This window comes from Heterodontus francisci, chromosome 9 (assembly GCF_036365525.1).
Source record: "Heterodontus francisci isolate sHetFra1 chromosome 9, sHetFra1.hap1, whole genome shotgun sequence".
NCBI classification, from domain to species: Eukaryota; Metazoa; Chordata; class Chondrichthyes; order Heterodontiformes; family Heterodontidae; genus Heterodontus; species Heterodontus francisci.
In genome coordinates, this window is record NC_090379.1 from 7,177,882 (window position 1) to 7,203,487 (window position 25,606).

Below are 25,606 nucleotides of genomic sequence, written 5' to 3' on the forward strand. Positions count from 1 at the left end.
TCCTCCCCATTCCCCCCCCGCCAGCTTCCTCCCCATTCCCCCCCCGCCAGCTTCCTCCCCATTCCCCCCCCCGCCAGCTTCCTCCCCATTCCCCCCCCGCCAGCTTCCTCCCCATTCCCCCCCGCCAGCTTCCTCCCCTTTTCCCCCCCCCCAGCTTTCTCCCCCTTCCCCCCCCCCAGCTTTCTCCCCCTTTTCCCCCCCCAGCTTTCTCCTCCTTCCACCCCCCAGCTTTCTCCTCCTTCCACCCCCCAGCTTTCTCCTCCTTCCACCCCCCAGCTTTCTCCTCCTTCCACCCCCCAGCTTTCTCCTCCTTCCACCCCCCAGCTTTCTCCTCCTTCCACCCCCCAGCTTTCTCCTCCTTCCACCCCCCAGCTTTCTCCTCCTTCCACCCCCCAGCTTTCTCCTCCTTCCACCCCCCAGCTTTCTCCTCCTTCCACCCCCCAGCTTTCTCCGCCTTCCACCCCCCAGCTTTCTCCGCCTTCCACCCCCCAGCTTTCTCCTCCTTCCACCCCCCAGCTTTCTCCTCCTTCCACCCCCCAGCTTTCTCCTCCTTCCACCCCCCAGCTTTCTCCTCCTTCCACCCCCCCCCCAGCTTTCTCCCCCTTCCCCCCCCCCCAGCTTTCTCCTCCTTCCACCCCCCCAGCTTTCTCCTCCTTCCACCCCCCCAGCTTTCTCCTCCTTCCACCCCCCCAGCTTTCTCCTCCTTCCACCCCCCCAGCTTTCTCCTCCTTCCACCCCCCCAGCTTTCTCCTCCTTCCACCCCCCCAGCTTTCTCCTCCTTCCACCCCCCCAGCTTTCTCCTCCTTCCACCCCCCCAGCTTTCTCCTCCTTCCACCCCCCCAGCTTTCTCCTCCTTCCACCCCCCCAGCTTTCTCCTCCTTCCACCCCCCCAGCTTTCTCCTCCTTCCACCCCCCCAGCTTTCTCCTCCTTCCACCCCCCCAGCTTTCTCCTCCTTCCACCCCCCCAGCTTTCTCCTCCTTCCACCCCCCCAGCTTTCTCCTCCTTCCACCCCCCCAGCTTTCTCCTCCTTCCACCCCCCCAGCTTTCTCCTCCTTCCACCCCCCCAGCTTTCTCCTCCTTCCACCCCCCCAGCTTTCTCCTCCTTCCACCCCCCCAGCTTTCTCCTCCTTCCACCCCCCCAGCTTTCTCCTCCTTCCACCCCCCCAGCTTTCTCCTCCTTCCACTCCCCCAGCTTTCTCCTCCTTCCACCCCCCCCAGCTTTCTCCTCCTTCCATTCCCCCCAGCTTTCTCCTCCTTCCACCCCCCCAGCTTTCTCCTCCTTCCACCCCCCCCAGCTTTCTCCTCCTTCCACCCCCCCAGCTTTCTCCTCCTTCCACCCCCCCCAGCTTTCTCCTCCTTCCACCCCCCCAGCTTTCTCCTCCTTCCACCCCCCCAGCTTTCTCCTCCTTCCACCCCCCCAGCTTTCTCCTCCTTCCACCCCCCCAGCTTTCTCCTCCTTCCACCCCCCCCAGCTTTCTCCTCCTTCCACCCCCCCCAGCTTTCTCCTCCTTCCACCCCCCCCCCAGCTTTCTCCTCCTTCCACCCCCCCCCCCCAGCTTTCTCCTCCTTCCACCCCCCCCCAGCTTTCTCCTCCTTCCACCCCCCCCCAGCTTTCTCCTCCTTCCACCCCCCCAGCTTTCTCCTCCTTCCACCCCCCCCAGCTTTCTCCTCCTTCCACCCCCCCCAGCTTTCTCCTCCTTCCACCCCCCCCCAGCTTTCTCCTCCTTCCACCCCCCCCAGCTTTCTCCTCCTTCCACCCCCCCCAGCTTTCTCCTCCTTCCACCCCCCCCAGCTTTCTCCTCCTTCCACCCCCCCCAGCTTTCTCCTCCTTCCACCCCCCCCAGCTTTCTCCTCCTTCCACCCCCCCAGCATTCTCCTCCTTCCACCCCCCCAGCTTTCTCACCCTTCCCCCTACCCCCCAGCTTTCTCCCCCTTTCCCCCAGCTTTCTTTCCTCCCACCCCTGAGCTGTCTCCCCCTCTTTTCAGCTTTTACCCCCTTTCCCTGAGATTTCTCCCTCCTGAGCTTTCGCCCCCTCCCCCGAAGCTTTCGCCCCCCCCCAATCCCAAGCTTTCTTCCTCCCAACCCAGAGCTTTCTCCCCCCTCCCCAAAGCTTTCACCCTCCCCCTGATCTTTTTTCCCCCTTTCCCCGTAGTTTCCCCTGCTCTTCCGCACCCCCCACCCCCCAGTGAATTTTCACCATCCTCCCACCCCCCAGGCTTTGGCCCTCTTTCCCCCATGCTTTCTCCCCCCTCCCTCGAGCTTTCACCCCCCCCCCCCCCAAGCTTTTTCTCCCGCTGCCTGTTTCCTTGCTCCCCCCCCACCACCCTCCCAATGTGCTTTCACCACCCTCCTATCCCCCAGGCTTTCGCCCTCTTTTCCCCCCCCCCACCCCCACAGCTCTCTTCAGCTCTGCCAAGCTATCTTACCATCACCCTTTCCACCACGAGCTCTCTACCTTCTGCCCACCCGCAACAAGTTTTCTTTTCCCACCCCCACCTCCCCCTCCCCTGACGCTGCCTCATTTTAAGATGAGGATTAGTGGATACCTTCAGCTTTCCAGTGGATCACCCAGGCCTCTTCACCTGTGCACTAGATCCTGTGGGTTGGTGGGCGGTGGCGTAGTTGTGGAGAGTTTTGTCTTTGCAGAGCATCGCACCGCAACCCAGATTTCACTTCGCGTGATTTCTTTTTCTAAAAAAAAGTAAGAACTTTCATCTATATAGCACTTTTCATGACCTTTGGACATACCAACATCCTGTGAAATGTAGTCACTGTCATAATGAATGCAAAGCAGCAGCCAAATTTGTGCACAGCAAGCTCCCACAAACAGCAATAATCTGTTTTAGTAATGTTGTTTGAAGCATAAATATTGGGCAGGACACCAGGAGAACTGCTGCTATGCAAAACAGGCTCGAGGTTCTGAATGGCCTACGCCTGTTCCTATGTCCACTTGAGAGGGCAGACAGGGCCTCGGTTTAACATCTCATCAGAAAGACAACACTTTGCCAGTGCAGTCCTCCTCCAGTACGGCACTGAGTGCCAGGCTAGATTTTGTTTAAGCTTTGGACTCGGGTGAGAATGCTGCCCACTGAGCATGACTGATGACCTAACTACCTAGTAGAAGGCCCTGGAATAGCAGTCAGGAACTGTGATCCCTAGCATTTGGTGCTGACTAACCCCACTGTACATTTTGGCTTTGTTTTTATTGCAAGTTTCCCAGCAGTTGACAGAACCTGCCTGAGTGCCAGTGAGTGGACACTGACTAGCTGAGGATTGCCAAAAACCCGACGGTTACATCACTGCCACACGAGCCATGAAAAGCTGCTAAAACACTGACCCACTGAGACCAGACGGAAGCTCATCTTACTCGTTCAAAAACGTTTCACTTTCGCCATCTGCCCCCACCCACCCCCCCGCCCCCGGTCACACTCCGGAATCCCGGAATAGCTCAGGTTCCGTTTACAAATCCCAACATCCCAGGAGCATCGTTACTGCTCTGAGACATTGGGCAGCAGCAGCACATTCCCCATGTTGAATTTGATACACACAATTATCCCCTGAAAGGCAGAGGAGGAATGTTTTCCCTCAACACAACAAGGAGACTGGGCTGGAGAGGCAGCTTCTCCTCATGCCTCTCACTCTGCTGCTGGTCTCTTGGAGGTCAAGAGAACAGATTCCAGTTTTAAAACGTACCCCAGCACGAAACTATATGGGCAAGGAATGCCCCAGCCTTTGCTGGATGAATTTTTAAGGGAACTGGAACACAAGAATTAGGAGCAGGAGTGGATCATACGGCACATCAAGCATTTAAATAAATAATTATTTTAAATTCCTACCATCAATCTCTTGGGACCAGGCACATTTTATTTTTTCAAGGGGTGTGGGCATCACTGCAAGGCCAGCATTTGTTGCCCATCCCAAATTTCCCTTGACAACTGAGTAGCTTGCTAGACCATTTCAGAGGGCAGTTGAGAGTCAACCATATTGCTGTGGGTCTGGAGTCACATGTCGTCCAGACCAGGTAAGGACAGCAGATTTCTTTCCCTAAAGTACATTCACGAACCAGATGGGTTTTTATGACAATCGATAGTTTCTTGATACCATTACTGAGACTGGCTTTCAGTTCCAGATTTTTATTAATTAATTGAATTTAAATTCCACTAGCTGCCATGGTGGGATTTGAACACATGTCCCCAGGGCATTAGCCTGGGCCTCTGGATTACTAGTTCATTGACATTACTGCTGCACCACCGCCTCTCCCAGACCCCCATAGAGAGAGCCTGCATTCACTGCTCTGCGTCCTGTTCTAATAAAGGGTGGGTGGGGAGATACTGCCATTAAAAGACTGAGTAGGAATTCCCGTATGTAGCCAGAACCCAGCATATCTGCATCCCCTCTGGTGCATTCCCGTCATAGTTGTCATAGGATTATGCTAGAAGGGCCAAAGATTAACTGGACAATCACGTAATGCTACTGAGCCACTTAGACCAGGAGCTCTTGCACTCAGGTTGAGTCAACATGGAACTCCCTCAGTGGCAGACTCTATTACGGTAGGGTAGTTGAGTCTTAGGGAGCATGTAAACTCAAATCTGTCTTGTATGATGATCCTATTCGGGGCAATGAATATGAATTTAGCAGCACGAGTCTAGGGAGTGGGAAAAATCTTGCAGTGTACCTGCAGTTCCTTCTAGTGACTCCTGTAGGATAGGGCTTATGTGAATGTTGGATGAAGACTTGATTAGAATCATTTTGTGGCCCCATGTAGTTGAATAGCCTGCCAACACTTCAAATTTAAAACTCTCATCCTTGTATTTAAGTTTCTCTCTGTCCTCACTCCCCTTCCCTTTCCCAGCACAACACCAACCCCTGTAGTTGTTCCTCCGAACAATCTCTTCTACACATCCCTCCACCTTCCCTTTGTCCCACCATTTGAGGACGTGCCTGAATTCCCTCCGTCTTACTCATTCCTGTAAGGCCCTCCTTCAAGACTTTGGCCAAGCCTTTAGTCAGCTTTCCTAATATCTCCTCCTCCAGCTCACCATCCATTTCTTTTCCTTATGCCTCTGTGAAGCACATTGGGACTTTATTAATATTAGGGACAGCTCTAAATGGTGGTGGTGGTGGTTGTCGGAATTGTCCAGATGAACCTACAAAGGATGGCAACTAGCCCAAGATGCCAGAGGACAGCTGGTGCCAGGTGACCCATACCCTGGCAAGAGTTACTCCTGTCAGGAGAGGAAAAAAGAATAATAGCAGAGGTGGCTTTACTTCAGGTACAAACTGCTGTGCCACTGCTTGATGTACGTTCCAAATGCTGCACAGTGGGAAGCTGGCAATGTACTTGAAACAAGTGGGATCATTCAATCATGCTGCTGTTTCCTTTTAACAGGTGCTACATTTCTTCTAATGACTGATTTCCCAAGAGATTTGCAGTTTAGATGGTACTTAGAATCATAGATTATTTCAACAACAACTTGCATTTATATAGCACCTTTCATTTAGCAAAATATCCCAAGGCCCTCCACAGGAGCATTATCAAACAGAATTTGATACTGAGCCACATAAGGAGATATACAAGGACATTTGACTAAAATCTTAGCCAAAGAGTTTTAAGGAGCATCTTAGAGAGGGAGAGATGAAGAGGTTTAGAAAAAAAGAGAGCCTTGCATTTATATAACACCAATGAAGTACTTTTGAAATGTAGTCACTGTTGTAATGTAGGAAACACAGCAGGCAAATTATAGTCAGCAAGCTCCCACAAAGAGCAATGTGATAATGACCAGATGATATGTTCTTGTGATGTTAACAGAGGAATGAATATTGGCCAGGACACGGGATAACTACCCTGCTCTACTTTCAAATGGTAGACATGGTCCGCCTTGGAGAGCAGATGGGACATTGGTTTAATATCTCATCCAAAAGATGGCACCTCTGACAGATCAGTGCTCCTTCAATACTGCATTGGAAGTGTCAGTCTAGACTTTTGTGATGAAGTCTCTGGGATGGAATTCAAGAGCTCAGGACCTGATTGATTGAAGGCACAATTGTTAATGGTAATGGGGAAAGGAAATCAGGGATGCGCAAGAGGTCAGAGTTGGAGGAGCTCAGAGATCTCGGAGGGTTGTGGAGCTGAAGAACATGCAGAGATCGGGAGGGGAAAGTCGTGGAGGGATTTGAGAACAAGGATAAGAAGTTTGAATTTGAGGCATTGCTGGGCCAGGAGCCAGCATTAGTCAGCGTTAGACAGGAGAGATGGGTGAACAGGACTTGGTGTGACTTAAGATATGGGCGACATAGTTTTGAACGAATTCAAGTTAATGGAGGGTGGAAGATAGGAGAGCATTGGAATAGTCAAGTTTGGAGGTAACAAAAGCACAGATGAGTGTTTCATGGGCAGGAGTGCTGAGGCACAGAGACAGCACATACAGCTGTTCAGCTCCAGGCCAGTGTTTGTCTCCACACGAGGCACCTAATCTAATTCTGGTTCCTTCCCATGCCTTGTAAAATCCCTCTTATTTCCACCCTGGTTGATGCAGTTCCATCCAGTGACTCCTGTCAGATGAAGATGTGATCATGCTCAGCTGCGATGCCCCATACAGTTGAATAACCTGGCAACAATCCCTCGTAGCCGCCCCCCCATCCCCCCAAACACTAATCCCTATAGTCTCTGTTCCTCTGACTCAAAACTTTCTTCTTCCCTTTGCCCCACCAATGCACTGGAACAACAGGCTGTGACTCCACTTCCAGTGTTTGTAGCATGGCGGGTATCAATAGTTTAGTGTGGAGTGCTGTTTCTGTGCCCAAACACACGCTCCTTTGTTCTGCTTTCTCCATTATTCACTCTCCACTGGTCATCATTCTGTTTCTCCATACGTGCCGTCTGTCAGCTTTTTAACCCATGTGTCAGCTTGTTTCATAAGCAAAGTCGCCCTTTTCATTAGCATTGGAGGTTGTCAATCAGTTGGAAAGACAATTGACGGCTGATTTCGCTGAGTATTTTCCACTATTGATTCCACACAATCCTGAAGCAAACATTTTCAGACCAGCTGGTGGTTTCAGAGAATTATAGGTTCAGATGGTTTTACTTGATGTTTGTCCCCAAATAAGTTGCTAAAAAGCAGTATTAACATTCCTCAAAAGAGCTTTCTGCGGCATGTCCAGCTTTTGTTTTATTTGGATGTTTTCTTTCTTTGAGGCTAACTGCAGCTGCTATTTTGAGGTAAGGCAAATGTCACCTGGTGCGAGTATATTAGCTAGTGTTCCTAAAACTGCACTGGTTGAACTGTTGGGCTTTGAGAATAAGGTGTGCCGTGGAACTGGCGATGAGCTTCGCTTAATGAAAACACGGTGTTTGCTGTCTTGATGTATGATTCGAACAATTGGCTTGTTAGTGCATGCATTGCAGTGCTCTGTAACTTAACTGTTTTCGGTTTGTTTATGCACACATGATTGAGGATGGAAACATAGAAAATAGGAGCAGGAGTACGCCATTCGGCCCTTCGAGTCTGCTCCGCCATTCATTATGATCATGCCTGATCATCCAACTCAGTAACCTGTTCCTGCTTTCTCCTCATACCCTTTGATCCCTTTAGACCCAAGAGCTAACTCTAACTCCTTCTTGAAAACATACAATGTTTTGGCCTCAACTGCTTTCTGCGGTAGCGAATTCCACAGGTTCACCACTCTGGGTGAAGAAATTTCTCCTCATCTCAGTCCTGAAAGGTTTACCCTGTATCCTTAGACTATGACCCCTGGTTCTGGACTCCCCCATCGGAAACATCCTTCCTGCATCTACCCTGTCAAGTCCTGTTAGAATTTTATAGCTTTCTATGAGATCCCCCCTCACTCTTCTGAACTCCAGTGAATATATTCCAACCAACTCAATCTTTCCTCATACGTCAGTCCTGCCATCCCAAGAATCAGTCTGGTAAACCTTCCCTCTATAGCAAGAACATCCTTCCTCAGATAAGGAGACCAAAACTGCACACAATATTCCAGGTGTGGCCTCACCATGGCCTTGTATAATTGCAGCAAGACATCCCTGCTCCTCTACTTGAATCCTCTCGCTATGAAGGCCAACACACCATTTGCCTTTTTTACTGCCTGTTGGACCTGCATGCTTACCTTCAGCGACTGGTGTACGAGAACACCCAGGTCTCGCTGCATATTCTCCTCTCTCAGTTTATAGCCGTTCAGATAATCTGCCTTCCTGTTTTTGCTACCAAAGTGGATAACTTCATATTTATCCACATTATACTGCATCTGCCATGCATTAGCCCACTCACTCAACTTGTCCAAATCACCCTGAAGCCTCTCTGCATCCTCCTCACAACTCACCATCCCACCCAGTTTTGTGTCGTCTGCAAATTTGGAGATATTACATTTAGTTCCCTCATCTAAATCATTAATATATATTGTGAATAGCTGGGGTCCTAGCACCGATCCTTGCGGTACCCCACTAGTCACTGCCTGCCATCCAGAAAAAGACCCATTTATCCCTACTCTTTGTTTCCTGTCTGCCAACCAATTTTCTATCCATCGCTATACACTACCCCCAATCCCATGTGCTTTAATTTTACACGCTAATCTCTTATGTGGGACTTTGTCTCAAGCCTTCTGAAAGTCCAAATAAACCACATCCATTGGCTCCCCCTCATCAACTCTACTAGTTACATCCTCGAAGAATTCTAGTAGATTTGTCAAGCATGATTTCCCTTTCGTAAATCCATGCTGACTCTGCCCCATTCTACCACTGTTCTCTAAGTGCTCTGCTATAAAACTTTTGGTAACGGACTCTAGAATTTTCCCCACTACCGATATCAGACTGTCTGGTCTATAATTCCCTGCTTTCTCTGTACCTCCCTTTTTAAATAGTGGGGTTACATTAGCTACCCTCCAATCTGTAGGAACTGTTCCAGAGTCTATAGAATCTTGGAAGATGACTACCGATGCATCCACTATTTCTAGGGCCACTTCCTTAAGTACTCTGGGATGCATACCAACAGGCCCTGGGGATTTATCGGCCTTCAATCCCATCAATTTCCCCAACACCATTTCTCTACTAATACTGATTTCCTTCAGTTCCTCTCTCTCACTAAGCCCTGTGTTCCCCAACATTTCTGGTATGATATTTGTGTTCTCCTTTGTGAAGACAGAACCAAAGTAAGCAGGAAAAAGACAACAATACCACCGATATTACAGCAGTCAGTATTCACCGGGAAATACCAGGATTCTGAGTGATGGTCATTTTCAGTCAGTCTGGAGCATCTTTGCATATATGGGATTCAGTTCCTGGAAACCATATTTTTCCAATTTACATATTGTGATCAGGGGCATGGGTGAGAAGAAAGTCATGACATATTTTTCTACTTTGGTTAGATACAGAGTAAAGCTCCCTCTACACTGTCCCCATCAAACACTCCCAGGGCAGGTATAGCATGGGTTTAGATATGGAGTAAAGCTCACCCTAGACTAAAAGAAAAAGCAAAAAAAGGGGTTAGATACAGAGTAAAGCTCCCTCTACACTGTCCCCATCAAACACTCCCTATACCCCATCGTGACCTAGGGGCTTTGGACAGGGCCGAGAAAGAAATTTTGTTTCTTGTCTCCACACACAAAAATCAATTGACTAAACCGGAAACAGCAAAAATACTGAAAAGCTTCACAATTAAAGAAACTGTCGCAGGCCTTTCAGATAACATTGGAAATTAATTATACAATGGAGCAGCAGTCTCGAGGAAGCCTGGACCACTCTGATCTATCACTCGGTATCATCCACCGTGCATTTCTGACAGCAGCAGCACCGAGCAGTCCCCCTCATTAAGCACAGATCATTTCCTAAGTGAGCTAATTAGGAGCTGGTGTCCCTCAGGTCCCTTTGTTTTGGGGTTTCACTGATACTGTGTGGACTGGAGCTGTCACTCACATCAGTAAAACACAATCTCCAGTTCGGTGCCTTGAGTGTTGTGTTCCTTCCCCTTCTGGCTGGAATTCACCAAATGTTCATTCTTCTTGTGAGAGCCAGGGTAATGAATAATGTCAAGATTTCTTGACCTTGGTGAAGGTGGTAATGTTCAGTTCTGATGAAAGGTCACAGACCCGAAACATTAATTCTGTTTCTCTCTTTACCGATGCTGCCTGACATGCTGAGTCTTTCCAACATTTTCTGTTTTTATTTCAGATTTCCAGCGCCCGCAGTATTTTCTTTTGTATTGTAGTAGTAACGTTCAAACCGTATTTTGTCTCTGTTCACTGTCCATGCACAACACAAACCCAGGCTTGTTACCTCCAGACTCAACTATTCCATTGCATGCCTGGTTGGGCTCCCGTCTTTCCACTGTTATTCATAGCCTGAATCACACTAAGTCCTGTTCACCCGTTATCCATGGGCCCATGTTGAAAATTCTCATCCTTGTGTTCAGCCTACTCCATTGAAGCCCATCCCTCTGGTACATTAACCCTCCCACTGAAGCCCATCCTTCTGGTACATTAACCCTCCCATTGAAGCCCATCCCTCTGGTACATTAACCCTCCCATTGAAGCCCATCTCTCTGGTACATTAACCCTCTCGATGAAGCCCATCCTTCTGGTACATTAACCCTCCCATTAAAGGCCTTCCCTCTGGTACATTAACCCTCCCATTGAAGCCCATCTCTCTGGTACATTAACCCTTCCATTGAAGCCCATCTCTCTGGTACATTAACCCTTCCATTGAAGCCCATCTCTCTGGTACATTAACCCTTCCATTGAAGCCCATCCCTCTGGTACATTAACCCTTCCATTGAAGCCCATCTCTCTGGTAAATTAACCCTTCCATTGAAGCCCATCTCTCTGGTACATTAACCCTCCCATTGAAGCCCATCCCTCTGGTAAATTAACCCTTCCATTGAAGCCCATCTCTCTGGTAAATTAACCCTTCCATTGAAGCCCATCTCTCTGGTACATTAACCCTCCCATTGAAGCCCATCTCTCTGGTACATTAACCCTTCCATTGAAGCCCATCTCTCTGGTACATTAACCCTCGCATAATATTTAGCCTTATTTGAACATCGCTAATATATTGCCAAACAGATTATTCAAAACCCTTACCATTCTTTGTTAGTGTTTTTTCTGTTGTTTGTTTAGAACTTTCTCACTGATGTGAGTTTATACACACTGCCTCTGGCTTAATTTGAAGGAAAGGTTCAAAATGATCTTTTGACTAGGTCCGAACAGTAGAGAATCTAATACAACACACAAATTGAAAGACTAATTCTCCTCCTTTTTATTTCAGGCTTCGACCACTGATTTCCTCTGTACCTTCGAAAAAGCCAGCAATCAATCAGGTAGCATGCTTTTACTCATTTTATTTTATTCTATTCCTTTCAAATCCACTTTTCCTTCGCCTTTCCTGACACCACTGATTAGAGGGGGTTCAGTGCTGTGGGACCTCCCGCGTTGGGGTTCAGTGCTGTGTCACTACCCTCGGGGTTCAGTGCTGTGACTGCTCTCATTGGGGCTCAGTGCTGTGGGGCTGCCCTCATCAGCGTTCAGTGCAATGGCACTGACCTTGTTGGGGTTCAGTGCTGAGGGACTGTCCTCATTGGAGTTCATTGCTGTGCGACTATTCTCGTTGGGGTTCAGTGCTGTGGGATGGCTGTCATCGGGGTTCAGTGCTGTGGGATTGCCCTTGTTGGGGTTCAGTGCTGTGGGGCTGCTGTCATCAGAGTTCAGTGCTGTGGGACTGCTCTCATCAGAGTTCAGTGCTGTGGGGCTGCTGTCATCGGGGTTCAGTGCTGTGGGACTGCTGTCATCAGGGTTCAGTGCTGTGGGACTGCTGTCATCAGGGTTCAGTGCTGTGGGACTGCTCTCATCGGGGTTCAGTGCTGTGGGACTGCTGTCATCAGGGTTCAGTGCTGTGGGACTGCTGTCATCAGGGTTCAGTGCTGTGGGACTGCTGTCATCAGGGTTCAGTGCTGTGGGACTGCTCTCATCAGGGTTCAGTGCTGTGGGACTGCTGTCATCAGGGTTCAGTGCTGTGGGACTGCTGTCATCAGGGTTCAGTGCTGTGGGACTGCTGTCATCAGGGTTCAGTGCTGTGGGACTGCTGTCATCAGGGTTCAGTGCTGTGGGACTGCTGTCATCAGGGTTCAGTGCTGTGGGACTGCTGTCATCAGGGTTCAGTGCTGTGGGACTGCTCTCATCAGGGTTCAGTGCTGTGGGACTGCTGTCATCAGGGTTCAGTGCTGTGGGACTGCTGTCATCAGGGATCAGTGCTGTGGGACTGCTCTCATCAGGGTTCAGTGCTGTGGGACTGCTGTCATCGGTGTTCAGTGCTGTGGGACTGCTGTCATCAGGATTCAGTGCTGTGGGACTGCTCTCATCAGGGTTCAGTGCTGTGGGACTGCTGTCATCAGGGTTCAGTGCTGTGGGACAGCTGTCATCGGGATTCAGTGCTGTGGGACAGCTGTCATCAAGGTTCAGTGCTGAGGGACTGCTGTCATTGGGGTTCAGTGCTGTGGGACTGCTGTCATCAAGGTTCAGTGCTGAGGGACTGCTGTCATTGGGGTTCAGTGCTGTGGGACGGCTCTCATCAGCGTTCAGTGCTGTGCGACTATTCTCATCGGGGTTCAGTGCTGTGGGACTGCCATTGTTGGGATTCATTGCTGTACGACTATTCTCTTTGGGGTTCAGTGCTCTGGGGCTGCTCTCATCGGGGTTCAGTACTGTGGGACTGTCCTTGTTGGGGTTCAGTGCTGTGGCACTGCCCTTAGACAAGGAGTCATTCTTCATGTGTGAGTCCAGGCACAAAGGGGGCAGGGTATTGCTCCGCTTTGCGGGAGTATGAGGAGGCCATACAGTTAGGCGTAGGCTGGAGTCTCATTAATAAATGCAGATTGGAACCCCTGATGTCATTGTAACTGCAAGGGCAGCTGCCCTGCTCAGCATCACTTATCCGGGGAGAAATGATCCTGAAACCACTTTGCAGGGACAACAGGGCTGGGTTTGCCCTTGTCGTTTCCGGTGCCTAGGTCGATGTCGGGTGGTCCGTTCAGTTTCATTCTTTGTTACTGACTTCGTAGCGGTTAGATACAACTGAGTGGCTCAGTTGTTGCGATTGGTCCATTTTCATTCTTTCAAACGACTACCAGGATGGGAGAAGGTGAACTGGATGGACCTTGATCTTTGTCCGTTCAGCAGTTCCAATGTTTGCTACTGGGCGTCTTACTACTTGGAGGGAGGGAATTTGATACCAGCTGCCTTTGTCTGAAATTTGCTCATCTTCCCTCTGACCAAGCCAAAAACTGTGTAATGGATGGCATCTTGCCCTCTGTACTGCACACCTCACGTGTGCTGACAAGGGTATTTTTCATCTGTAAAAATAAATGAGGCTGAAAACTGTGATTGTTTTGTTGTGTGTGTAAATCCCTAATAAGTTGGTTTTAAAAAAACCTAATGGTTTAATTTGCATTGCTTCATTTTAATCAGAATTAAAATACATTTTAATTTTCAGACACAGGCGGATAAAGTACCTTGGGGATTGCTTTTTATGTAATGACTGCTGCTCATTACTGAAAATAAGCACATGTTTTTCCTGATGTGACAGACTGGTAGTGTCTGTGATAATTAGTAAGAATTAAAGGGAAACTGAGCACTGTTAAATTGTCACCTCATCCTAAATATTGCACAGAGAGAGATTTCTTCATGTTTACCGCTATCTCTCAGCAAACACTTATCCTCAGTGTTTAGATGTACTACCCAGCATGGTACTGAGGCCAAGAAAGAGACGAGCAAATAAAAGCAAAATACTGCGGATGCTGGAAATCTGAAACAAAAACAAGAAATGCTGGAATCACTCAGCAGGTCTGGCAGCATCTGTGGAAAGAGAAGCAGAGTTAACGTTTCGGGTCAGCGACCCTTCTTCGGAACTCCGAAGAAGGGTCGCTGACCCGAAACGTTAACTCTGCTTCTCTTTCCACAGATGCTGCCAGACCTGCTGAGTGATTCCAGCATTTCTTGTTTTTGTGAAAGAGACGAGCAAGATGCTCGCCTTGGTCCCGATGCTGAATTATCTGATCACAGCATTTGGGGTGTCACAGTTGGCCCAAGTGATGTGAAAAACATCAGGGTTTCTGGTTCTGATCACCAGTCAGTGACCATAAAGTATTTAAGTGTGCGTGTCTGTGTGCATGCCCGTCAAGTCCATACCAACTCTCTCTAGAGCACTCTGGTCAGTCCCATTCCCCCGTTCTTATCTCTGCAGCCCAGCAGGTTTAATTTTCTCAAGTGCCCATCCAATTTCTTTTTGAATTCATGGATTGTCTCCACTTCCAACATGCTCACAAGTTCCACCTTATTATCACTCACTGTGTCCATAAGTTCTTCCTCACATTCCTTCTGCATCTCTTGCCCAAAACATTGTATAACAACTCCAAGAACCTCCATGTGGTTGACACTTGTTGCTGTCTGAAGTGGCCTAGTAAGACGCCCAGTAGCAAACATTGGAACTGCTGAACGGGCAAAGATCAAGGTCCATCCAGTTCACCTCCCATCCTGGTAATCGTTTGATAGAATGATAATGGACCAATCGCAACAACTGAGCCACTCAGTTGTATCTAATCGCTACGAAGTCAGTAACAAAAAATGAAACCGGACGGACCACCCGACATCGACCTAGGCACCGGAAACGACAAGGGCAAACCCAACCCTGTTGTCCCTGCAAAGTCCTTCTTACTAATATCTGGGGGCTGGTGCCAAAGTTGGTAGTGCAGTCCCACAGACTAGTCAAGCAACAGCCTGACATAGTCATACTCATGGAATCATACCTTACAGACAATGTCCCAGACACTGCCATTGCCATCCCCGGGTATGTCCTGTCCCACTGGCAGGACAGACCCAGCAGAGGTGGCAGCACAGTGGTGTACATTCGGGAGGGAGTTTCCCCGGGAGTCCTCAACATCGACTCTGGACCCCAAAGTCTCAGGGCATCAGGTCAAACATGGGCAAGGAAACCTACTGCTGATTACCACTTACCGCCCTCCCACAGCTGATGACTCAGTACTCCTCCATGTTGAACAGCACCTGGAGAAGCACTGAGAGTGACAAGGGCTCAGAATATACTCTGGGTGGGGGACTTCAATATCCATGACCAAGCATGGCTCGGTAGCACCACTACTGACTGAGCTGGCCGAGTCCTAAAGGACACAGCTGCTAGACTGGGTATGCAGCAGGTGGTGAGGGAACCAACAAGAGGGAAAAACGTGCTTAACCTCATCCTCACCAAGCTGCCTGGCGCAGATGCATCAGTCTATGACAGTATTGGTAGGAGTGACCACCGCGCAGTCGTTGTGGAGACAAAGTTCCGCCTTCACATTGAGGATACCCTCCATCGTGTTGTGTGGCACTATCACCGTGCTAAATGGGATAGATTTCGAACAGATCTAGCAATGCAAAACTGGGCATCCATGAGGCACTGTGGGCCATCAGCAGCAGAATTGTGCTCAACCACAACCCGTAACCTCGTGGCCCGGCATATCCCCCACTACCATTACCATGAAGCCAGGAGACAAAACTTGGTTCAATGAAGAGTGCAGGAGGGCATGTCAGGAGCAGCACCAGGCATACATCAAAATGAGGTGTCAACTTGGTGAAGCTACAACCCGGTACTACTTGCATGCCAAACTACATAAGCAACATGCGATAGACAGAGCTAAGCGATCCCATAACCAACGGATCAGAACTAAGCTCTGCAGTCCTGCCACATCCAGCCGTGAATGGTGGTGGACAATTAAACAACTAACTGGAGGAGGTGGCTCCACAAATATCCCCATCCTCAATGATGGAGGAGCCCAGCACATCAGTGCGAAAGATGAGGCTGAAGCATTTGCAATAATCTTCAGCCAGAAGTGCCGAGTTGATGATCCATCTCGGCCTCCTCCTGAAGTCGCAGCATCACAGATGCCAGACTTCAGCCAATTCGATTCACTCCGCGGGATATCAAGAAACGACTGAAGGCACTGGATAGTGCAAAGGCTATGGGCCCTGACAATATTCCGGCAATAGTACTGGACCTGTGCTCCAGAACTTGCTGCGCCCCTAGCCAAGCTGTTCCAGTACAGCTACAACACTGGCATCTACCCAACAATGTGGAAAATTGCCCAGGTATGTTCTGTACACAAAAAGCAGGACAAGTCCAACCCGGCCAATTACCGCCCCATCAGCCTACTCTCAATTATCAGTAAAGAGATGGAAGGTGTCATCAACAGTGGCATCAAGCGGCACTTGCTTAGCAATAACCCGCTCAGTTTGGGTTCTGCCGGGGCCACTCCGCTTCTGACCTCATTACAGCCTTGGTTCAAACATGGACAAAAGAGCTGAACTCCAGAGGTGAGGTGAGAGTGACTGCCCTTGACATCAAGGCAGCATTTGACCGAGTATGTCATCAAGGAACCCTATCAAAACTGAAGTCAGTGGGAATCAGGGGGAAAACTCTCCGCTGGTTGGAGTCATACGTAACGCAAAGGAAGATGGTTGTGGTTGTTGGAGGTCAATCATCTCGAACTCCTGCAGTGATGACCTGGAGCTCTGAGGGTAGTGTCCTAGGCCCAACCATCTTCAGCTGCTTCATCAATGACCTTCTTTCAATCATAAGGTCAGAAGTGGGGATGCTCCCCATGATTGCACAATGTTCAGTACCATTTGCGACTCCTCAGACACTGAAGCAATCCATGTAGAAATGCAGCAAGACCTGGACAATATGCAGGTTTGGGCTGATAAGTGGCAAGTAACAATCGCGCCACACAAGTGCCAGGCAATGACCATCTCCAACAAGAGAGAATCTAACCATCACATTCAATGGCATTGCCATCACTGAATCCCCCACTATCAACATCATAGGGGCTACCACTGACCAGAAATTGAACTGGAGTAGCCATATAAATACTGTGGCTACAAGAGCAGGTCAGAGGCTAGGAATCCTGCGCAAGTAACTCACCTCCTGACTCCCCAAAGCCTGTCCACCATCTACAAGGCACAAGTCAGGAGCGTGATGGGTGCAGCTTCAACAACACTCAAGAAGCTCGATACCATCCAGGACAAAGCTTGAATGGCACTCCCTACACTACCGACACGCAATGGCAGCAGTATGTACCATCTACAAGATGCACTGCAGCAACGCACCAAGGCTCCTTAGACAGCACCTTCCAAACCCACAACCTCTACCAACTAGAAGGACAAGTGCAGCAAATGTATGGGAACACCACCACCTGCAAGTTCCCCTCCAAGTCACACACCATCCTGACTTGGAACTATATCGCCATTCCTTTACTGTCGCTGGGTCAAAATCCTGGAACTCCCTTCCTACCAGCATTGTGGGTGTACCTACCTCTCATGGACTGCAGTGGTTCAAGAAGGCAGCTCACCACCACCTTCTCAAGGACAATTGGGGATGGGCAATAAATGCTGGCTTAGCCAGCGACGCCCACATCCCTGAATGAATTTTTTAAAAATGCCCTGTCCCACTGTCATGTTAGACCCACGGTGATGGGGTTGCCACAGTGATACACTGTCAGGTGAGAGGGGCCCTGGGAGTTCTCAGCATTGACTCTGGATCCCATTAAGTCTTATGTCTTCAGGTCAACCACAACAACTTATATTTATACAGCTCATTTAACGTAATAAAACGTTCCAAGGCGCTTTGCAGGAACATTATAAAACAAAGTATGACACCAAGCCACAAAAGGACATATTGGGTCAGGTGACCAAAAACTTGGTCAAAGAGGTAGGTTTTAACAAGTGTCTTAAAGGAGGAAAGCGAGATGGAGAGGCAGGGACGTTTAGGGAGGGAATTCCAGAGCTTGGGGTCCAGGCAACTGAAGGTGCGGCTACGAATGTTGGACCGATTAAAATCAGGGATGCACAAGACGCCAGAATTAGAGGAGTGTCAATATCTCGGAGGGTTGTGGGGCTGGAGGAGATTACAGAGATAGGGAGGGGCGAGGCCATGGAGGGATTGAAAACAAGGATGAAAATTTAAAATCAATATGCTGTTTCACTGGGAGCCAGTGTAGGTCAGTGAGCACAGTGTGATAGGGGAACGGGACTTGGTGCCAGTTAAGACATGGGCAGCAGAGTTTTGGATGGCCTCAAGTTTACGGAGAGTAAAATGTGAGAGATCAGCCACGAGTGCGTTGGAATAGCAAGAGGTAACAAAGGTCATGCAAAGCCAAGGAAATTTACTGCTCAGAACTGAGGAATCAGTGCTGCTCTATTTTCAGTGTGATTTGCAGAATGTTCTGAGGGAAGCAAAGGCATTGAATGTACTCTGAGTGGGGCTTTAATACGAACCGTCAATAGTATCAGCATTTACTCAGCTGGCTGAGTCCTGAAGGGCATAGCTGCCAGACTGAAACTGCATCCACTTGTGAGTGAACCAACATGAGGAAGTAACTTATTTGACCTCATCCTCACCAACCAGCCAGTCACTGACACTTCTGTTCACGATTGGGCGGCACAGTGGCGCAGTGGTTAGCATCGCAGCCTCACAGCTCCAGCAACCCTGGTTCAGTTCTGGGCACTGCCTGTGTGGAGTTTGCAAGTTCTCCCTGTGACCGTGTGATTTCCCGCCGGGTGCTCCGGTTTCCTCCCACAGCCAAAGACTTGCAGGTTGATAGGTAAATTGGCCATTGTAAATTGCCCCTAGTGTAGGTAGGTGGTAAGAGAATTGAGGGAAGGTGGGGATATGGGATTAATGTAGGATTAGTATAAATGGGTGGTTGATGGTTGGCACAGACTTGGTGGGCCGTAGAGCCTGTTTCAGTATCTCTAAATAAATAAAAATAAAAAATTAGCATTGGCACAAGTGATCAGTGCACAGTTAATGTGGAAACCAAGTCTGGTGTTCACTGTGAGGACATCATCCATTGTGTAATGTGGCAAGACCACTGTATGAGGTGGGATAGGCTAAGGACAGATTTAGTAGCCCAGGACTGGGTATTCTTGAGATGCTGGGGGTCATCAACAGCAGCAGAAATGTAACCACCACGCTCTGTAACCTGGCAAGTCTCTTGCTCTGGAATCATCAACAAGCCACGAGACCAACTCTGGTTCAATGTGGAGCATAAGAAATGTGTGCCAATAGCAGTAGCAGATATACCCTAGTATGTACAAACTTATAGGAAAGCTACCACTAGCCAGTGCTCCGGTTTCCTCCCACATCCAAAAGACTTGCAGGTGATAGGTAAATTGGCCATTGTAAATTGCCCCTAGTGTAGGGAGGTTATAGGGAATATGGGATTACTGTAGGGTTAGTATAAATGGGTGGATGTTGGTCGGCACAGACTCGGTGGGCCGAAGGGCCTGTTTCAGTGCTGTATCTCTAAATAAAATAAATATTAGTAGAAAAAATGAAATTAAAATAGAACCACCTCTGAATTATCACATTTTGGCTGTTTTTTACGATAATTTTGTCAGTAAAGTCATCTCTAAAACAAATTTTAAGATGCGCAGAATTAAGACAATTTTTTCAACTATTCCCATGATAATAAAAAAAGTTCGAGCAGCACAGTCAGAATAATTTATCATCTCAGCTATATGAGAAACGATAATGGTCGCAACCTCAAAACATGTTCCTCGAACCAAGGGCATTATCTATAACCACGGCATAGTGACACCACAGGTTTATTTAGAGCCCCATGATTTTCATTCTAATAATCATAATGATTAGCTTTTTATCCCCACAATAAGATCATGGCTCTTACTTTCCTTGACTTAATGTTTTTAGGCTTTTTTCATGTTAATTGCGATCCAAACTGGAAAAGGTTGGGAGCTGCATGCGGTTGCAGACACCTACCCTAGGATGTCCCCAAGAATTTGCTGGAAAGCTCTAAGCATGGTGTGTGGAGGGCCGTGAGTGTGCTGACTCAGTGTGTCCTTGGTATATGAGGAGCTGTCACTGCGGTGACGCAGTGATGTATTTTTAATTGTATATCTCTTGCAGGCTCCTGATTCAGGATCTGGTGACAGTCAGGCAGTGCAGCCGGTTGCAGTGCTGGTAGAGAGTGGTCCTGTGATCTATAATGAGGAGGAGGTGGAAGAGGAGGAGGAGGTGGAAGAAGAGGAGGAGAACTGCGTTAGCGCACTGCAGCTGATAGGTGGAAATGGTGGGTATTTAAAAAACAAATACTGCCTGAAAAATTGTCCAGAAGAGAGAAGTTAAAGCAGGACTTTAGAAATGCAAAGGGAAGTAAGCAGTGCTCGTTCAAACAGTGGGTAATAATGTTGCGATCAAATTAATAGCAACAGACATTCAGCAGATATTGTAAATTGTTTCTATGGAGTGTAGTGTTTGAGGAATAGAGTGAGAAGATGGGTAACAGATACAGTGAGGTGCATAGACATGATTCAGGGATATGGGGAGGAGATGGGATGACGGATATGGGGAGAAGGTGGGGTCGGAGGTTGTGGGGAGAAGGTGGGGTCGGCGGTTGTGGGGAGAAGGTGGGGTTGAGGGATATGGTGAAAAGTAGGGTATGTAGGTAGGTTGAAGGGTATAGTGAGATGGTAGGCAGACGGATGCTCTGTTTAAAGATGGCAGCTCTGATAAGGCAGCACTCCCTCAGCGGGGACTCTGAGTGACTGTTTAAATTCCTGTCCTGGGCTAGAGTGCGATCAGATGACTAAGATTAAACTTTATGTAAAGAATAGGATTGCTGAAAGTTAGAGAACAAGTTGGCTTGTCCTAGACATGCAATCTAACTTGGTGGATAAGGGGCATAAACCAGCTCAGAGCAGTGATCTTTATGGTTGGTTTTGAGCGATGATTTCGCTGATCCCAAGCAGGCCCTGGGAATACTTAGAGTTCCTGGAATCAGCTTCCTGCTGCTCATCACTGTTCATGTTGACCTTGCTGTCGGGTACATATGTGGGCATCAGGCGAGGACAAGAGTGTTCCTGATTGAGCTTGTCACGAGACACTCAGCTGCAAAGCGGTTCAGGACATTTTTCTTTTAGACACTCAATACAAATGTGTCAGAATTGGCCACAGAACATACCTCAGCCTATTTTAATGTCTATGGGAGAGGAAGAAAGATAGAAACTGAGGGAGGAGGTGGGGATGGAATATAAGAGAGAATGGGAAGGCGGTAGCGTAGTGGTAATGTCACTGGACTGGTATCCCAGAGGCCCAGGCTAATGCTCTGGGGACGTGGGTTCGAATCCCACCACAGCAGATGGTGAAATTTCAATTCAATTAATAAAATCTGGAATTAAAAAGCTAGTCTAGTGTGACCATGAAGCCATTGTCGATCGTTGTAAAAACCCATCTGGTTCACTAATGTCCTTTAGGGAAGGAAATCTGCTGTCCTTACCTGGTCTGGCCTACAGGTGACTCCAGATCCACAGCAATGTGGTTGACTCTTAAAATGCCCTCTGAAATGGCCACTCAGTTCAAGGGCAATTAGGGATGGGCAATAAATGCTGGCCTAGCCCATGAGCGAATAAAAAAAAAAAAATTTCACTTTTGGATACTGACCCACTTTATTTTTCTGTTCAAGATTACGGCTTTGAAATTGAGGAAGACGATGGATTCTAAGACATCTCTGCACTTTCGTGAAGGAACGTCAGAGTCTGTCGGAAAGTGGGAACGCTTTCTGGGCTTTTTGTGGCAGACGGCTTGCTGGCAGAATCCCACTCTCTCTCGTGACAAGCTCGACACAGGAAAACAGTCTGTAAAGCCAGGGAGTGTCTGTGGCTGGCGGAATTTTGGAGATGGCTTGGAACCTTCCAACTACTCACAACTGAAGAATTTTTTGTTCGAGATCTATTTGAAAGTGAAATGATGGCCCTTGGCTTTTTGATTTCTTAGGGTTTTTTGGTTTATTTTTGTACAGAATTTACTATTTATTATGGTTAATTTGAATAATTTAGTTTTATACTTCTGTGTACTTAACATCCTGTGGAGCAGAGGTGCTAAAACATTTGGAGGTGGGAGCAGTGGTTTAGAAACTTGAGGTGCTAGTGTTGTCATGTTGGGACATCAACCTGAAAATGCTGCAAGCATGGGCACACAAGGCTCAGCTTATTCACACTGCCAATTGCCCAGTTTTGCAGGAGCAGGTTCCACACAGTGCCTCTCCACGGAGCGGGACGAAGACCTCCAAACAAACTAGTATGGTCAGAGGTTAGAGAAATCTGGCTGGCCTGAGGAAAACGAGCACTGGAAGAAATTGTCGTCATATTATCCACTGAGGGTCCAATTTGCTGTTTGAAACCATGCGTAAATGATCCATTTTGTTCGGTATTAAGTTGTTGTGGGCGGGAAGTTATGTTGTAAGTGAGGGCCCTGGCTGTTAACTTTGTTTCACAGAAAGACAACTGATGGCCTCTGTATAAATTACTGATTTGTTTATTTATGGATTCACTGGTTTGAGTCATTTGGGATCTTTTCTGTTCATTCCACAGCAACAGTGCATTTCTTCGCTTTCTTTTTAAAAGTAAAGCATAATAAAAAGAAAACTCAGGGGAGTTAGTATTGTTCGAATGAAGGGTGAGTAAGGACATTATGGATTCGGTTTATATCTTGATTTGAACAGTTTGTGTGTGCAGGGATGTGTATTAGAGATTGTGTCCACCTAGTACTCACCACAGCTGTGTGTGGAGAGCAAGTAACATCTAATACATTAAGCCATTCCATACATTGCAAACACTGCATCTTCACTGCAAGTGGTGTTAACAATGCTTTTTACATAATTATATTCCTGTAATAACGGATTACTCGCACTGCTCAATCTATATATAACAGCTGCATCGGTTTTACCAAAACAAAGCTATTAAATCTAAATGTCACCAATGAAGGAACATGCATGGTGTAGGGAGAATCTGTGTTGTCACTAGGACTTCAGTGAAGAATTAATGGTGGATATGTGAGATTTTCACACTGATTGAAACTGTGGATAAGCAGGCAGCAGTATGAGTATTCATTGTGTCCTTCCAAACAGGAGAGAACAGAGTATGGTGAGCTGTGGTTGAAATGCATTGTACACCAATCACATATACTGAGGGTAATTTGAAGTTTTGTCTCCAGGCGAAAAACAGGTGTTTGTGACTCTGAAACTCAATTCATCATAGTCAATTTTTGGCGTGGAGATTAAAAATAAAAATTACCCCCTTTGGCTTTAATCAAATATTAATACAATGTAGTAAACAGCTTAGTGATAACAATAAATACCCCCCTTCTTTGATCAACACACTGTGGACCCTGACTTCTGTTGAGCATGTATAAAATGAAAAAAAAAATTAAATTCTTAAACTGTGGATGGAGGTGTGCATTGAGTTTATCCTCAATGCATGTATTCTTTTTAAATAAAAAGCTTGAATTTCTACAGTCTTTCATGGGCTCGAGAAGTTCCAAAGCACTTCCAGTTAATGTATACATTTTGAAGTGTTGTCTATGTTGTAGTGTAGGAAATGTGACCACCAATTTGTATACAACAGAAATGAGATAATGAGCAGCTAATCTGTTAGTTGAAGGATAAATAATGGCCAGGATACTGGGAATATCCCTCTTGCTCTTATTCAGATAGTGCCATGGGATCAGTAACTTCCACTTGAGAGGGCAGACAGGCCTTCGGTTTAATGTTTCATCCGAAAGATGGAACCTCCAAAGGAATGGCGATATAGTTCCAAGTCAGCATGGTGTGTGGCTTGGAGGGGAACTTGCAGGTGGTGGTGTTCCCATGCATCTGCTGCCCTTGACCTTCTAGGTGGTAGAGGACGCGGGTTTGGAAGGTGCTGTCGAAAGAGGCGTGACGAGTTGCTGCAGTGCATCTTACAGCCATGGAGCGCCAGTGGTGGAGGAAGTGAATGTTTGTGAACTCAGTTTGAGTAATAAATTGGGATGCTGTGAATGGCCTCAGCAGCATCAGGCTGGGAAATGGGAATGAAATCTACCTTGTTTCCAGCTCTGGATCGATATCCAGTGAACCTCCCCTCTCCTCCTCCTCCCCCTCCCCACCACTGCCCCCCCCCCCCATTAGAAAGTGTGTACACACAGTAAGCCTAGGATTTAAACCTGCTGTGATACCCTCCATAGTTGAACAGCCTGCTGCCACCCACCCACTCTGGTGTCAGACACAAGGCGACGAGAAAGCTTCCTGCAGCCAGAGTCAGAAGGAATAAAACTGCTGACCAAATGATATGGATTTGTGACCACACGTGACACTGATAGAATTTCAGGGTTTTCATTAAAAGCCACTGAACAGTAAATGAGATTTTGGTTACAATATTAATCTATAGAATGCTAAATCTATACTTATTGCAGTGAAACATTACACTAGATTTATTCTGCTATAGCAAGGTCAGCACTTGAATTAACAGCTAATTCAGCACAAACTGGAAATAATACTTGGGTTCTGGTCAGCCAAGGCTCAGTGGGCAGCACTCTCACATGTGAGTCAGCAGGTTGTGAGGTTCAAACCCCAATTCAGTGACTTGAACACATAATCCAGGCTTGATGCTCCGGTACTGGGAGAGCGCTGCACAGTCAGAGGTGCTGTCTTTTGGATGAGGTGTTTAACCGAGGCCTGTGTGCCTTCTCTAGTGGATATAAAAGATGCCACTATTCAATACTTACCTTCAGGAGCGGAGAGCAGTCGGACCTGTGTGGAAACACCGAGAACCAGGAGCAGATAAATCCAGCGCGAGACTCTGGTCCTTCACCTACCTTCAGGAGCAGAGAGCAGTCGGACCTCTGCAAGTGCGCCGGAGTTTTGAAAAAAAAAGCCAACAGTGACATCACAGGAAAACTGCAAGGTGATTGGTTGGTGAGTAACTGCTGTTAGGGAATAACTCTAAATAGCTGTGTAAGTAACTGAAGTAAAGGGAAAGGTCTACAGTTTTTTTTTAATATAGTGGGTAGTGTTTTTTTTTTGAGGGAATCAAGGTCCTTAGTGTATATAATCTAATTGTTGGGTAATTTGAGGGGATAAGTTAAGGGTAAGTCACGGCAGCTTGGGAACATGTGGAGTGCTCCTCCTGTGCAATGTGGGATGTCAGGGACACTTCCAGTGTCCAGGGCGAGCACGTGTGCAGGAAGTGTCTCCAGCTGCAGCTATTGGAAATCCGCATTTCGGATCTGGAACGGTGGCTGAAGACACTGTGGAGCATCTGCGAGGCTGAGATCATTGTGGATAGCACGTACAGGGAGGTGGTCACACCGCAGGTAAAGACTGCTCAGGCAGAAAGGGAATGGGTGACCACCAGGCAGAGGAGAAGAACTAGGCAGGTAGTGCAGGAGTCCCCTGGGTCCATCTCCCTCTCTCACAGATTTTCTACTTTGGATACTGTTGAGGGAGATAGCTTCTCAGTGGAATGCAGCAAGAGCCAAGTCAGTGGCACCATGGGTGGCTCAGCTGCACAGGAGGGGAGGAAAAGGATTGGAAGGGCTATAGTGATGGGGGTTCTATCGTAAGGGGTACAGATAGGCGTTTCTGTGGCTGCAAATGTGACTCCAGGATGGTATGTTGCCTCCCTGGTGTTAGGGTCAAGGATGTCACGGAGTGGCTGCAGGACATTCTGAAGGGGGAGGGTGAACAATCAAAGGCCATGGTGCACATTGGTACCAACGATAT

At 47.8% G+C, this 25,606-nt stretch overlaps 1 protein-coding gene across 4 annotated transcripts in view; it reads left to right on the forward strand.

Annotated features, from left to right (window-relative positions):
* LOC137373561 (transcription factor IIIB 90 kDa subunit-like) overlaps positions 1–22,394 on the forward strand; it is a 436,816-nt gene extending 414,422 nt beyond the window's left edge. For all 4 annotated transcript variants that reach the window (XM_068038499.1, XM_068038501.1, XM_068038500.1 and 1 more), the window contains 3 exons: positions 11,275–11,326; positions 19,978–20,140; positions 21,533–22,394. In XM_068038499.1, the coding sequence (XP_067894600.1) occupies positions 11,275–11,326; positions 19,978–20,140; positions 21,533–21,570 (253 nt within the window). In that variant the 3' untranslated portion in view covers positions 21,571–22,394. The remainder of the gene's footprint in view (positions 1–11,274; positions 11,327–19,977; positions 20,141–21,532) is intronic.
* The last annotated feature ends 3,212 nt before the right edge of the window (positions 22,395–25,606 follow it).